We start from the raw sequence: 15,128 nt of genomic DNA, 5'->3' as shown, positions 1-15,128 counted from the left end.
ATGCCATTAAAAATTGGCTCGCATGCCATCTTTGGCACGCGTGCCATAGGTTGCCGACCCCTGCTGTATATGCAGTCTCTTGGGAACTGCTGCACTATTTCCTATATCTCCAGCAGAAAATGGAGTGAAGATGACTGATCTAAGTGTGAGGCCTCTGGGGATATACTGCAACACAGTAACTCAGTTTTGTATTATTGCTGAAAGAGTGCAGTGCTGTGACAATAACGAGAATTCACAGCTATCAATTATAGCACATTTTTAAAGGGTTCACTTTATTGCATTGAGCATCCATTTCTTGTACTCAGTGGTTGTGCTTCACTTTAACGGGGCATACGAAACACTGAAAGGAACGCTTCACGTCCTGTTAGCAATGAGAACAGCCGGAGTTTATCAGTTAAGAAACCCACACTTACAGCCAACTGATTTTGTAACTGTTTCACTTGTTGCTGTAATGCCTCCAATTGTTGGCTTTGTCTTTTGGGTGCACTGGTTGAGTAGGAAAGCTGAGAAAGGCTGTTCAATGCTTCTTTTAACTTGCTAACTTCCTTGGACATCTCATTGATCTATCAAGGAAAAAAGGTCCATGTGAAAGGATGCAAGAAATACTGTTTTGCCATGTTTTATTTAGAGAACATTTGTGCCTTTTCTTTTGGATTCTGAAAAAGCATCCCTACCTGATCCGAGGCACAAGGCATCTACTTGGTAAACAAAGGGTTGTAATGCTCCCACCATGCTGCAACCGTTTGTCTACACCAAAAATCGGCACCTTTGTCATGCTGCCTCCCAGGGTAAGCACCCTGGTGGCCAGGCCGGTTTGTTTACTTGCCACGTCCACAGGTTTGGCCGATCGTGGCTCCCACTGGCCACGGTTCGCCGCTCCAGGCCAAAGGGGGTGACGGGAAATGGTGAAGGCCAAGGGATGTGCTGGCTGCCGCTTTCTGCCGTCCTCATTGGCCTGGAGCAGCACCCCCATTGGCCAGTGGGAGCTGTGATTGGCCAAACCTGTGGACACGGTAGGTAAACAAGCTAGCCAAAGGTTGCCTATCTCTGGTCTACACAAAGATGGCTGGGCTGTAGCTCTTTCTCAGCCAGCTCTGCAGTGCCTCCTCCCTACCCTGCAAGTCAGCAGGCAGTTCTAGCTCCTCACCAGTACTAGGAGGTCTGCATGCAGATGTGTGTCCTCCCAGCTGGCTGCTCTCTCCATCTGCCTCTCCCAGAAATTGTCTCTCTCCTACTTACCTTTCTACCTCCATTTCCTTCCCCCCCGAATCTCTGGCATGCTACTCTTCTTCCTGACTACATCTCCCCCACCATTCTGGCTCTGTCCCTGCCGAAGCCTCTTGGCTCACTGTCAAATTTCCCTCCATCATCCTGATCATTTTAAGCATTCAGTTTCTGCTAGCAAATCTGCTTTTGTACAGAATTCTCACATTTCCAAATGGAAACACATTGCTTTAACAACCTATGTGAAGCGATATTTACACCACTGAGGTATTGCGTTTACTGACGCTATGGGCACAGCCTCTGAATACATCGATGTCTGAAGACAGAAATGCAGCTCACTTGGGTCAAGTCTAGAGCCAGCAGAATATTATGAAGACAGCTACTACATCTGTGGCCCATTTTCTATTAAAAGAACTCTGTGTTCTCAGATATCCCAATTATGGAAAAAGATAAGTAGGAATGAGTGAAATGATCTGGGTAAAATAAGAACTGTAGGATCTTTGGTCACTTGTGCATCTTTATTTAGGTTTGCAAAACCTCTCTCCCTGTGGATCTCTCACCGTTCTAACTCCCACTTCCATCATTTCAAAATAGGAGTCCAAGCACTCAGGCAACCGGGCCACATAACGATTTCACCTAACAGTGACAGATCATGCAGCTCTCCTTGTGGGGACCTCCGCAGGGTCAAATATGCATTTAGCCAAACAAGCTTTTATCAGTATTAAAGATGGGATTCTGGGACCTTAGATTACAAGACAGAAAGATGTACTCAAAACTTATACTCCGTGACACTTTGTTTAAAATGGAGTGTGAACTGCATCCATTACTCAAATTGTTTTACAAGGTCTAAACATTCAGGAAACCCAATCTCTTTAATGAATTACTAACCTTTTTATCTTTATCTTCTTCCAGCTTTGATGAGTTTTCTGCACGTCTTTTCATGTCAAGAAGATCTTCTTGAGCTTGATGGTACTTACGGTAAAGTCCATTTATTTCCTGCTCCTTGGCCTCAAGGAGAGTTTGAGCACCTTCTTTTTCCCCTTTTAATTGCAAAACTTCATTTCTCAATTGTGCAGCATCTAAGGAAATATTCTCTTTCTCTTTCATTAAATCCTTTAGTTTGAATGACAAAATACTAATTTCACCTTCTAACGATGACTGGAGTTTTTCATATGAAGCTCTGGGCACCATTGCTTCATTAATTGCAGCTTTTTCCTCCAACAATTCCTTCTGCAGACTTCTTAGCTCAGTTTCCTTGTTAATAAGCTCTTCCCTAAGTTCATTTATTTCTTCCTCCATTTCCTTTGACGTACACCTGAGAGCAGTTACCACCTCAAGATGCTCAGCAACTGGTACAGAGTTTTGTTTCTGAATATCTGTCAGTTGCTTGAGCTGTGCTGCTTCATTTAATACCTGTGTGTACTGGGACTTCATGTCAGATAATGCATCTTCAGCTTTATCTTTCAATGAATTTGTTACCCGCATCAGTTTCTCATGCTCATCTCTAGGAATGTATTCCAAAGCTACATCCTCTAATGCTTTCCTCTTCCTGTAATCTTCAAGCTCTGTTTGTGCTTCTCTGTACAACCGAGACAGCTCACTAACTTGTCTGTGTAGGTCATCTATCATTCTGTTCCTTGCTTCTTTCATCTCCTGAGGTTCCTCACTGGATTCCAACTGCAACTGATTTAACTTGTCTTGTAGTCTTTTGATTTCTTCTTGCCCTTCTTTGTATCTCTCAATTAACAAAGCTTTCTCTTGGTTAATGTTCTCAATTATTGAACAATAAGAATTTTTTATTTCCTCACATTCTTCCACAGACATTCTGCTAGCAACATTCTGCTCTCTTTCTTCAAGTTTTTCCTGTAGCTCTCTCACTTTCTCTTTATGCCTTTCACTTTCCTCTAAAGCTTTCTTGAGTTCTTGCTTAAGCACTTCAATTTCCTCATATGTAACCCTCAGTTCATGGACATCTGCATAAGTATCTTTGTTTTCAGAAGCAACATGACCCAATTTCATCTGCTTTTGTACATTCAAGACCTCTTTCATAGCTTCTTCATACTGGCATTGGGTTTCTTTAAGTTTCTGGCTAAGATCACAGCTGTTCTCTGAAATATCTGCACTGTTTAAATGAATTGTTTCTGGGATTCTAGACTGAAGTTGGGTCTCTAAGTACTTTCTTTTTGCTTCAGAATTATCTAATTTCCTCTGTACATCCTTTAAATCTTCTTGTAGATGCCTAATTTTTACCTCATTGTTTGTTGACTTCTCTTGAATTTGTGTTGGATTTAATGAGGATGATTTTAGCTCCTGAGCTGAGGTTTGACTTTGTTTGTCCACTGACTGATCAAATTCTGTTTGGGTGGAATGACAGGAATCTAGGGTGGAATCCATTTCTGCTTCTCTAGGTGCTTTTTCCTGCATTAAAAGCATTAGTGTTTATAAAACAATATGTTACTGAGTAGATTACGTAAGGAATTCTTACTGTGCTCTACAGAGATGGACAGTGAAAACATTGTGGGATAGATTTTCAGCAGACTCAGCATGCAAATGAAGATACTAGGTGCTAAGATCATCTAAATACTGGGATGATTTCTGTAGCACAAGAAAGATCAAAAGCTATGAGAGTTAAAATTCTGAAAACCCTCAATCATTAGCCAGAGTTCTGAAATAATTAATAGCATCTTAAAAAAAAAGGCTGTCAACTAATTTATGGGAAAAATGAGAACTGCAAACAATGATTTAATATTCAAAGACAAAGCTCTCTCTTGATTTCTTGAAACTCTTACCCTACAAATTGTCTTTTAATTTATCTTCACAGCACATCCCTACAAAACAAAGTAGTTCTTTGTTCTACTATTCAAGAACTGAAAAATCCCCTTTGCCTTGAATTAGGCACAAAAATGTAATACATACCTGTAATTTGTCTTGTAACTCCTTATTGTGTAGTGTTAGAGAAGCAATTTTTGCTTGCAACAATACAAGCAGATCTTGCTGGTCAGTTTCAGAACTTATATCCAGTAAGCTATCAGCACCTTTAAAATAAATGGTTTTAAACTATTTAAAACAACTGAAGTGATGACTTAGTGACTGCAGCAAAAGCAGAAACTATCTACAGGAGGGACAGCTCAGTGGTTTGAGCATTGGCCTGCTAAACCCCCCAGGGTTATGAGTTCAATCCCGGGGCCGGGGAGGGCACTTAGGGATCTGGGGCAAAATCAGTACTTGGTCCTGCTAGTGAAGGCAGGGGGCTGGAATCAATGACCCTTCTGGCTCTATGAAATAGGTATATCTCCATATATATCCTTTCATATAAAATCATTACAACTTTGAGATGGAGTGAACTTGTTTTTTCCATAACAACAGCCATACTGGGTCAGACCAAAGGTCCATCTAGCCCAGTACCCTGTCTTCTGACAGAGGCCAATGCCAGGTGTCCCAGAGGGACGCCATTAATATGCCAAATGAAGGAATTATTTCTAGCTAGATTTCTAAAAACTGTTTAATCACTGGTAGGTACATCAGTTTTTTTCAAAGAGTGAGAATGCTAAAGCCATTCTCTAATACCATTACCGTTATTCCTACATTTAAATGGTTCTAAAAGACAGTTGAAAAAAGAATAAGCTTTGAGAATTAAAGAAGGCTTTATTATTCACCGTACCTGTAGTGCTGTCACTCAGTCTATCCTTGTTATCTCGCTGAATGGAGCTGATCTCTTCCTGTGAGACACAAGGAGACAATCCTTTCACTTCAAGAAGTTCTAGACTTCACAGAAATGAGTATGGAATGAGGTCAAGCCCCGCAGAATGGATGGCTCTTTGCTCTGGGGTCTGGTGTCTTGTTCCAAACAACATTCCTTAAAAGTTAGGGGCCAGATTTTTAAATTAGCTTAAGAGATTTGGCCTCCCGATTCCCATTAAAATTAATGTGATCTGAGCATCCACATTCCCTCAGGGATTTTTGAAAGTCTTTGCCTATGCGCCAAATTAGGCAATGTAGTGTGCAAGGTACTGTATATTTAAAATGTCAAAGGACTACAGACTTCAGTAACATAGGCTGAAATCACACAGTAGCAAGAGGTTACTCATTCCGGTGAAATCTTTTGGACAAGAACTGTCTTTATTGTATGTAATGAACAGTGGCAGGCACTTTGTTAGCACTAAATAACTTACTACTGTAGTGTTAAGATGCAAAACATTTACTCCTTTATTATGAATTACCACCACATTCACTGAAAGAAAGTATCAAAATAAGTTTACAAAGCATACGCCCTTTGATTTTACACACATTACAAACCATTTATTTCTCAAAATTCAACCATTCACAGTGGATCTCCCAGTCACTGATGTGGATTATCAAAGTTCCATATTTTTATCCCCTGAAATACAGCCAAAGTTTTTTAAAGCAACAGAACAGCAAGAGCAAATCTACCTTGCATACTTGTTCGGTGAAGAATGCCTGTCCTTTTCCAGCAATTGGAGTTGAGGTTGCTGAACGTGGAGAGGACAAATCACTAAACTGCAAAAGAAGTGTGTGTGTGTGTATATATTAGGGAGTTCTACTGCCTGTGTTAACATATGCAATAATTCTGTATTAGCACCAAAGAGCAAACCTAATTACTCAATGCTGTTCTTAGCCAGCAGCACACATGCATTATTTCCAGACATGTGCAATGTTTCAGTTTAATAACCTATTTCTTAAGCTGTAATTCCATCCTATATTATATATCTTGCCTGCTCTCTCCCTTTATTGGGCTTCTACAGCTATCTGTACGTGGAAGTGCATTTTAAGCCATTCATCAAAAGAGACGACCTTTACCTTCCAAGAGACCACCTTTATGTGCAGCTTTTACGCCATGCCACATTTCTAGTAGCCTTCAAGATGTCATCCTAACCTCAGGAAAAAAAATCTACTCATGACACATGAGACAGACATATAAAACAACAGAGCAAACTGTGCCAGCATCATTCGCATTATGCTGTAGATCTTTCCCATCCCACTACAAATATCAAAACTTGGACTTTTTCTTTACCTGGATAGGACTGATAGGAGGAGGTGGGGCCTTGCGTTTTTTTGGAGTTCCACTTCTTTCTGAACTTAATTTAGAGACTTGGTCATGCTGAAATTTTCACAGGCCAGAGAATGGAAGTGTGTTAGTTTGGTTAGTAAAGTCTGAGTAAGCGGTTTTATTAAAAATCCCACATAACTTGAGCAGTTTGTTCCTTGTCTCATTCAATCTTCTCCACAATAACTGCATTGCTATAATAGGCAATATACTAGCATGCTTGAAGACAAGGATGACCCCCGCCCCCCTTGCAATTCATGCTTCAGCAAAAACAAAAAGATTTAGTGAAAAAGCACAAGCTGATGAGAGGTTTAGCATTTACTAGTAATCTCAAATACTTCATTTGTTCACGGCTTAATTAAGTGACCATGAATGGACATTATTTTTCCTCTCTGTCAACCACTCTTGTGTTTGGACAGCTTGAAAGACTTATTGCTTCCATAAGGGGAGTGCCTGAATCAGTCACTCCATGGTTTCTCACTTTAATGGAGTGTGCACCCTCCAAAATACTATGCCCCTAATAAGCGCTATTAGGGCATTTTTATTGCTTCAATCTGGTGGGATTTTCACCACTGGGATCTCCCGCAAAGGGCAACCCAGCAATACCCCTTGAAACCTTGGAATATGTGTTTCATGTTGAAAATCTGAAAAGCTTTGCCTCTGCTTGTCTCCATAATCAAGGTGTAAGAAAGTCCAGTCTTGAGTTTTTCCACAAGAGTTTGTGCTTCCTCTTCCTGACCACAGAACCACACTCTTCCCCCCAGCACCCTTTTCCTGCCTCCCCAAAGCTGATTGGTTATTGAATCTTGTAAAAGGCCATGTTAAAAAAAAAGCTTATTAAAGCAATATGTTTCTGCAACATGCTTCTACTATGAGCAACTTGAACATTCATACTAGAGAACATTGTAATTACAGGTAAATCTCAGAGTGACATTTATTAGGGCTTTTAAGCATATGCCATTTATCATTTTCACAGGAAGTTACAAACCCGTATAGTCTGAATATTTTCAAGTAACGTAAGAGACAAATACCTGCTTTGGCTTTGTTGGTGACTTCATATCTGTAGAACAGGGAGAGGAAAAGCTGTTTTATGTTAAATACCATTAAGAAAAAAAGAAATAATGTCTTTGCGTGGCCCCACCCCACCCCTGACTGCCTGCAATGCCAGCCTGGATATCCTATTTGTCTGCTTCTCCAACAAGTCTTGTGCATTTCTTTCATGCTGCCTACATACACCTCTACCCTCATATAACGCTGTCCTTGGGAGCCAAAAAATCTTACCACGTTATAGGTGAAACCACATTATACTGAACTTGGTTTGATCCATTGGAGCACGCAGCCCCCCCCGCCCCGGAGCGCTGCTTTACCTCGTTAAATCCAAATTCATGTTATATCGGGTCGCGTTATAATCGGGGTAGAGGTGTACTTGGAATACCCTTCCTGAGAGAGTCCACATGGCCACTCCATGACATCCATCACTGGGAAGCATAAACAAAATTAGCCAGCTAAGAACTTTAATTTATTCCCTTCACAGAATAAAAGGCCCAACTCCTTGGTGTGTGCTAGCCCTTGCTATGTTACTGCAGTAATTTCCCTCTGTTCCTCCTCCTCGTAGCTGCTCCCTATTGCTTTGCTAGCCCCCTCCGATACTAGCTTACACGTTTTTTGGAGCAGGGATCACTTCTGCATTTTGGGATGCACCTAGCAAACTGGGTGCAGTGCTCAGTTAAACAGCCATGCTCATTATCTGCAAGAACTAGCTCATTTCAATATATTGCAAAAAGGAAATTCACTTCTTGTTGAAAACAGATCTGGTCAGTTAAAACTGACACATTATTTCCTCTCCCATACCGGCATCTGGAGAGATCTTCGACAGGAGGAGGCTCTGAATCCCGGCGTTCTCAGAGAGCTTCGAGTAATGTAGGGCATCATGTCCAAGGGCATCTACAAGGCTGAAGTCAGCACCCTTTCTAATCAAGGTTTCCACAATGTTAAGGCCTCCAGCTTCACAAGCCAGCATCAAAGCAGTTCTAGAGAAAACACACAGAGCCCAAGTGTGAAGATTCTACTCTTAGGGCTGTAGCTTCGTCATATGACTTTTGCGGGGAAAACATCCTGTGCCATGGACAAACATCCATAAAATCCAATATTTTTTTTTTAATCAACATGCACAATTTCTCTCCTCAGTTCTCCTCACACACCTGCCCCTGCTCTCCCCCACCTAACTCCCAGAGTCTTTTTGAGGAATTTGGCATTCTGAACCTTGCCTCATCTTACATCTCATCACTGCATTTCCAAGAGGAGGTACCTGACTGGCAGCTTTTATCACCAGGTTGTCCAGTTCTCAAAAGGAGTGGCAAAGAAGCAGCTTCTGATTAGAAAGTCTGTCAGATGCCAGAGCCAAGATCAAACTACAGCCCTGAGAGTTATGGTATAGTACAAGAGCATCTATTTGAATACAGCTGCATTTCATTCATTGCTTTTAAATGAACGCAGATACTATCATGGAGATTTACTCATTTCAGCCCAAAAGCAAAATAAATTGAAAAGCCCCTTGTGAGAATAAATAAGAGGCATAGTTAGGGAGGACAGCCCAAATCTCCTCTAGAAAACCAAAAACACGGTTACTCACCTTTGTCACTGTTGTTCTTCGAGATGTGTTGCTCATATCCATTCCAGTAGGTGTACGCGCCGTGCATGCACGTTCGTCGGAAGACTTTTACCCTAGCAACTCCAGCGGGCCGGCAGATCGCCCCCTAAAGTGGTGCCGTCATGGCAGGTAATATATACCCCTGCCGGCCCGCCCGCTCCTCAGTTCCTTCTTGCCGGCTACTCCGACAGTGGGGAAGGAGGGCGGGTGTGGAATGGATATGAGCAACACATCTCGAAGAACAACAGTTACAAAGGTGAGTAAACCTGTTTCTCTTCGAGTGATTGCTCATATCCATTCACAGTAGGTGATTTCCCAAGCCTTACCTAGGCAGTGGGGTCGGAGTGAGAGGTCACAGTGCGTAAACACTGCAGAGCCGAAGGCTGCGTCATCCCTGGACTGCTGGACCAGGGCGTAATGGGAAGCAAGTGTGCATGGAGGACCAGGTTGCTGCCTGCAGATTTCCCTGACGATACTCCCGCAAGGAACGCCGTCAATGAGCTTGCGCTCTAGTAGACGTGGCAGTACCTGGCCCGGAAGGGAGACGGGCAGTCGTAACATGCCCTTATACGGAACATCACCCAGGAGATCCTCTGCGAGGGAGACTGGGTACCCTTAACTCGCTCAGCTAACAGGCGACCAAAATGCTGGGTGGATTTACGAACGGTTTGGTCCGTTCTTTTAAAAAGGCGAGCGCCCTACACACGCAAGGAGTGTAACTGCTGCTCCCTGCAAGACGAATGAGGTTTCGAAGAATACGGGTAGGAATTATGTCTGTTGACATGAAGGCCGAGACAAGACTTTGGGGAGAAAGGAGGGGTGCGCCTCCGTTGTACTTTGTCCCGATGGAACACCGTATACGGGGCTCCACCACGAGGGCGCGCCAGCTCTGACTAGCGCCTAGCAGAAGTGATTTGCCACCCAGTAATGCTGTCTTCCAGGACAAGTAAGGATGGAACGACGTACCAGCGGCTTCAAACCGGTGGAATAAGACCGGGACAAGCACCAGGTTGACGATCCCAAGAGGGGGCCGGGGTGGGACTGAGGGTAAAGACGCTCCGCCCTTTTAAGGAGTCAGCCATCATCGAGTGTGAGAAGACAGAGTGGCCGTCGCTCCCCTGGGTGGAAGGTGGAAATAGCCGCATAAGTTGAACGCTGGAGAGAGGATACCCGCCAGGGCCTTGTGCTGACGCGACCCAAGGTATCAGAGGACGATTGGGATGAAAACATCGGTGGGGTGGAAGCGCCTCTCTGCGCACGCAGCACGTTAAAACGTTCCATTTGGCTACGTGAATTCGCCCTCGTAGACGGCTTCCTACTTCCCAGTAAGCACCTGCCTCAACTGGGGAGAGCAAGCAACTACGGACCTAGTTCAGCCCACGCAGGAGCCACGCTGAGAGGTGCAAGCAAAATGAGGTCCGGGTGACAAAGCCGGCCAGTGGTCTTTGCTGATCGATTCTAGATCCAGGTCAAAGAGGCAGGGGAAACGGGTCCGCTACCGACAGGTCAGCAGCAGAGGAGAACCAATTGCTTGCCGAGGCCATGGCGGAACCTATCAGATCAGTGCTTTTCCCTTTTTTGTCCTGTCACTTCAAAGACCTGGGGAATCATGGGAACCGACGAACGCATAGAAGAGGTTGCATCACCCAGCGGAATCAGAAAGGTGTCTGCCACGAGCCCGGCTCGCGAACCTTGGAAAGAGCAAAAATCGGGCACTTCCTGTCCTGCGGGGATGGCAAAGATGGTCAATGGGGATGCCCCCCACCTTCGGAAGAGCGCGTCAAGGGCGATGTCGGCGAAGGGACCACTCGTGGCAGCAAAAGACCGGCTGAGACTAATCGCCAGGGTATTCCGAGCCCCAGTGGAGAAAGGAAGCGACTAGAGTGAACAGAGTGGCTATGCAAAACACTTTCACTCTTGGGTGCTGTTTTCCTTCACGTCTCATGGTATGAGTATCAATACACTACTTACTACATATGGCAAGATGAGTGGGGCATTCTACTCGGTAATAGAGGATTGGGATCGGAAGTTCAAAAAGGTTTATGGCCTAGGCCTCATTAATTCCTCACAAGCAATAGGGAAGACTTCTTCGCAAACTTTTATGAATGAGGCAAGGAATTGTGATTTTCCTATCACGCGCCCTGCTTTGTGCTTCTATCACAGAGTCCTGTGGAGCTCTCCCAGTTATTGTATCCCACGTTAGTTCTGTGTTGTGTGTCATGACGATACCACTGGAGAGAGAGGAGGACGTCCTGGGAATCGTGATTACTGAATCTAACGGACGCCTGGCCGGACGGAGCTGAGGGATGAGCCAGGACTGGAGGGGCCGGGGCGAGTCGAGCATGCGCCGTAACGAATATGCAGGCCGCCATGTGGCCCAAGAGTGTCAGGCAAGTACGCATGGAGGTTAGAGGTGCTGCCTGCAGCCTGTGGATGATGGCTGTCAAAGCCTGGAACCGCGACAAGGGGAGAACGGCCCTGGCTATGGTGGAGTCTAGAACTGCGCCGATAAACTCTATCCTCTGAGTAGGGGATGAGTGGACTCTCTCGGCGTTAGCATCAGGCCTAGACCAAGAAAAGGCGGCTGACCCTGCGGACGTGTGCGAGAACTTGTCTCTCTGAGGGTCCCCGGATAAGCCACTCATCGAGGCAGGGAACACATGCAATCAGTCCGACTGCGATGAAGAAAGGCGACGACTACGGCCATGCATTTGTAAACACTCTCGAGGCCGTCGAGAGGCTGAACGGGAGGACCATGAATGATAGCGCCGCGCCGCGCCGACAACGAAGCGAAGGAACCTCCGATGGGGCGGGAAAATGGCTATATGGAAATATGCGTCCTGCATGTCCGAGGAGCGGCTACAGTCTCCGGATCCAGGAATGGAATAATGGTCCTCAAGGAAACATGCAGAACTTCAACTTGACAGGTATTTGTTGAGCTCTCGAGGTCGAGGATAGGTCTGAGACCTCCTTGGCCTTGGGGATCAGAAAGTGACGGGAGCAAAATCCCCTGCCCTTCTCGTTCTCTGGAACCTCCTCTATGGCCTTGACAGGAGCGTTCGACGTCCTGGAGGAGATCTGCTGTGAGAGGGGTCCCTGAAGAGGGACGAGCGGGGGGTGGTACGAAGCAAACTGTAGGTGGTATCCAAGCCACAGCGTGCGGAGGACCCAGTGGTCCGAAGTAAGCTGGCACTCACGCCGGAGAAAGAACGAAAGACGGCTGAGAAGGGAGGAGATGGATTCTGGAAGGAACTGGTACAGCGCCCTTGGGCCACCTTCAAAACGAGGCTTCGGCTCGAAGGAAGGCTTGGAGGGAACCTTGGCTTTGGCCCCTGGTTACCCGATTGTCTCGGCCTGCCGTTTCTATGCCGCTGGCTAGTCCTGCCTTTGCCTGGGTGGGGGTAAGGCCTGTACTGCTGCTGAGGCCTGAATGGTCTACGCTGGGTTACCGGTATGCATCCCTAGGGCACACATAATGACCCTATTATCTTTGAGGCTTTGCAGCCGAGGGTCAGTCTTGTCGAAAACAGGCCTGGCCTCAACGGAAGGTCCTGGATGGTATATTGGAGTTCCGGAGGAAGGCCAGAGACTGAAAGCCACGAGATGCGGCGCATAGTGACTCCGGAGGCCAAAGTTCTGGCGGCCGATCTGCTGCGTCCAAAGCCGCCTGTAGGGAAGTGCGTGAGCCTTTTTCCCCCTCATCAAGGAGAGCGGCGAACTCCTGACGAGCGTCTTGTGGGAGGAGCTCCTTAAACTTATCAGCCGCCACCAGGTGTTTGTACGAGTAGCGGCTGAGCAGAGCTTGCTGGTTGGAGACCCGCAGCTGCAGGGCTCCTGCGGAATAAGACCTTGCGGCCAAGCAGTCCATACGCTTCGCCTCCTTAACTGTGGGGGCCGGAGCTTGTTGTCCATGGCGTTCCTCTCATTCACAGATGAACGACGAGGGAACACGGGGGCGGGTGGACCATTAAGTACTCATAGCCTTTGAAGGGACCATGTATTTACGCTCCACACCCCGAGCAGCGGGGGAACGGAAGCCGGTGATTGCCAGATGGTGGTGGCATTGGCTCGGATGGTCCGTATGAAGCAGGGCAGAAGGCGGCTCTGACTGGAGCACCGCTTCTGACTCTTGCGGGACTTCAGCATCCGGAGGATGGACACGACCGCTCTTCCGTAGGGGATGGAGGAGGCCGTGAAGAAGTAGCCTCCGGAGCCCTGTGCTCTGTGACAGACAATCATGGGGGAATTTGCTGAGGGTCCTGGGCTTGATGATACGCCCAGGGGTCCAGAAGCCCCACTGCTGTGACCATGCTCCTGCTGACCCTTGAAAAGAGGGCGGAAGGTCTTTCAGCTTCTAGGTACACACTGTCCACCCGCGAAGGACAGAGCCTTGGCGAGAGGCCATGGTGGAGCCAGCGGAGTGGTACGGTCCCGCGTTGCAGACGGCGAAGACCTCCTCGGTCCAGAGATCGGTGCCGTGAGCCATACCGGCGCCGCGATCGAGACCGGGACCTGCCACCAGTTCCGGTGCGGGAGGTCAACCGGGATCTGGACGTCGATGGCGGGAACGACTCCTTGAGTCCCGGTGACCGGTAACGGTGGCTGGAGCCAGAACGGTGCCGGGAGTATCGGGACCGGCGCGAAGACGACCTGCGCGCGCGCGATACGACTGGTGCCGTCGTGGAGGCGGTGCCGGGACTGCAAGCGGCGCCGCGAGACCTCCCTCGGGATCGAGATCGGTGAGATCATTGACCGGTGCCGAGCCGGAGAGTCCAGGGACAGTGCTCGCTTCGGTGTAGGCTTGCCCTTTGATTAGAAACCCGCCCTGGCGGTGCCGGGGGTTGGGGCAGCACAGGCTCCGTTAAGGCGATGAGGTCCCTGGCTGCGAAAGGTCTGGGGCGTGGACGGGACCATCAGCTCTACCCTAGATCTTGCGGGGAGCTGGGAGGGATCGGACTCGACGGACCTGCCGGGGCCGGAGTCGACGAAGTCCCTGGCATGGCCAACACGGCGGCGTCGGCGCCGGGTGCTCCTTTCGGGGCTGTTTAGCAGGGTAGAGGACGTCAAGGGCCTCCTCCGTGAGCCGGTGCCGGAGAACAGACGGTGCTGTGGCGTTCTCGTGGCGCCGGAGAGATCCGGTGCCGGAGCAGCACTCAGTGCGAGGACGCAGGGTTAGTGCCGCTTCCGTCAGGAGCGTCTTGAGGCGCTGGTCTCCGCTCTTCTTGGTCCTCGGTCTGAAGGCTTTGCAAATGCGGCACTTCTCGGATATGTGCGATTCCCCCAGGCACTTCAAGCAGGCGTCGTGGGATCGCTGGTGGGCATCGGCTTTTACAGGCCGAGCACAGTTTGAACCCCGGCGAACCAGGCATGAGCCCGGCGCCGGGCGCGGGAGAGGGCTAGCGCCCCGAACCCGCTAACTATATACTAGAACTATAAACTACAACCATACACTATACTACGTAAACTATAATTAGAACTAGAACGTAGAACGATGAACGAAGAGAAGCTAGGGTCATGGAGGACAGCTATGCCGCGCTCCACAGTTCCAACAACCACACGACAGTAAGAAGGAACTGAGAGCAGGCGGGCCGGCAGGCTATATATTACCCACCATGACGGCGCCACTCTAGGGGGCGACCTGCCGGCCCGCTGGAGTTGCTAGGGTAAAAGTCTTCCAACGAACATGCACGCGCGGCACATACACCTACTGGAATGGATATGAGCAATCACTCGAAGAAGAATATCTTGTTATCCCACAAAAGACTTAGCAGTCAATCCCAAATCCAAGGCTAGGCAACCTACAAACAGCGTTAAGAGCTTGGAATAGTGGATTGCATGCAGTAGCACACTATATTTTTTTAAAATCCTTCCAAGTTATTTGCAGGGATGAAGAGTTTTATCAAAAGTACTTTACCGCATACTAGCATTTGTTTACCCTCCTGTGAAAAATACTCTGCCCCCAACTTGAAAATAGGTCTAATAGATGGGTGTTTTTTGTTTGTGCTTTGAAACAAACAGACGAGAACACTGGCAAACACTATCATAGCAATGAATTGTTTCCTTCCATATTTGTCAAAAGATTATAGCAATCCTTTCACCCACCATGTGGGGGCAGAAGCATGGTGGGAAGATGGCAGTTGCACTGCCGTGTGTTAAAACAGTAATGGAAGGGAGGAAAGTGCAGACTAT

The 15,128-nt window shown here is 47.3% G+C and overlaps 1 protein-coding gene across 5 annotated transcripts in view; it reads right to left on the bottom strand.

The window, feature by feature from the left end:
* RAI14 (retinoic acid induced 14) overlaps positions 1 to 15,128 on the bottom strand; it is a 156,293-nt gene that overhangs the window by 12,392 nt on the left and 128,773 nt on the right. For 2 of the 5 annotated variants that reach the window (XM_075066893.1, XM_075066894.1), the window contains 8 exons: positions 8,141 to 8,319; positions 7,321 to 7,349; positions 6,257 to 6,343; positions 5,656 to 5,742; positions 4,886 to 4,943; positions 4,141 to 4,259; positions 2,113 to 3,642; positions 414 to 563 (listed from right to left, as the gene is read on the bottom strand). In XM_075066893.1, coding sequence (XP_074922994.1) covers positions 414 to 563; positions 2,113 to 3,642; positions 4,141 to 4,259; positions 4,886 to 4,943; positions 5,656 to 5,742; positions 6,257 to 6,343; positions 7,321 to 7,349; positions 8,141 to 8,319 — 2,239 coding nt within the window. The remainder of the gene's footprint in view (positions 1 to 413; positions 564 to 2,112; positions 3,643 to 4,140; positions 4,260 to 4,885; positions 4,944 to 5,655; positions 5,743 to 6,256; positions 6,344 to 7,320; positions 7,350 to 8,140; positions 8,320 to 15,128) is intronic. The other 3 variants (XM_075066895.1, XM_075066896.1, XM_075066897.1) reach the window with 3 other exon arrangements.

The sequence above is a fragment of the Chelonoidis abingdonii genome, chromosome 6 (genome assembly GCF_003597395.2).
Source record: "Chelonoidis abingdonii isolate Lonesome George chromosome 6, CheloAbing_2.0, whole genome shotgun sequence".
Taxonomy (NCBI): Eukaryota; Metazoa; Chordata; order Testudines; family Testudinidae; genus Chelonoidis; species Chelonoidis abingdonii.
Note: the sequence above shows the minus strand (reverse complement) of the source record. Positions and strands in the feature narration are given on the sequence as shown.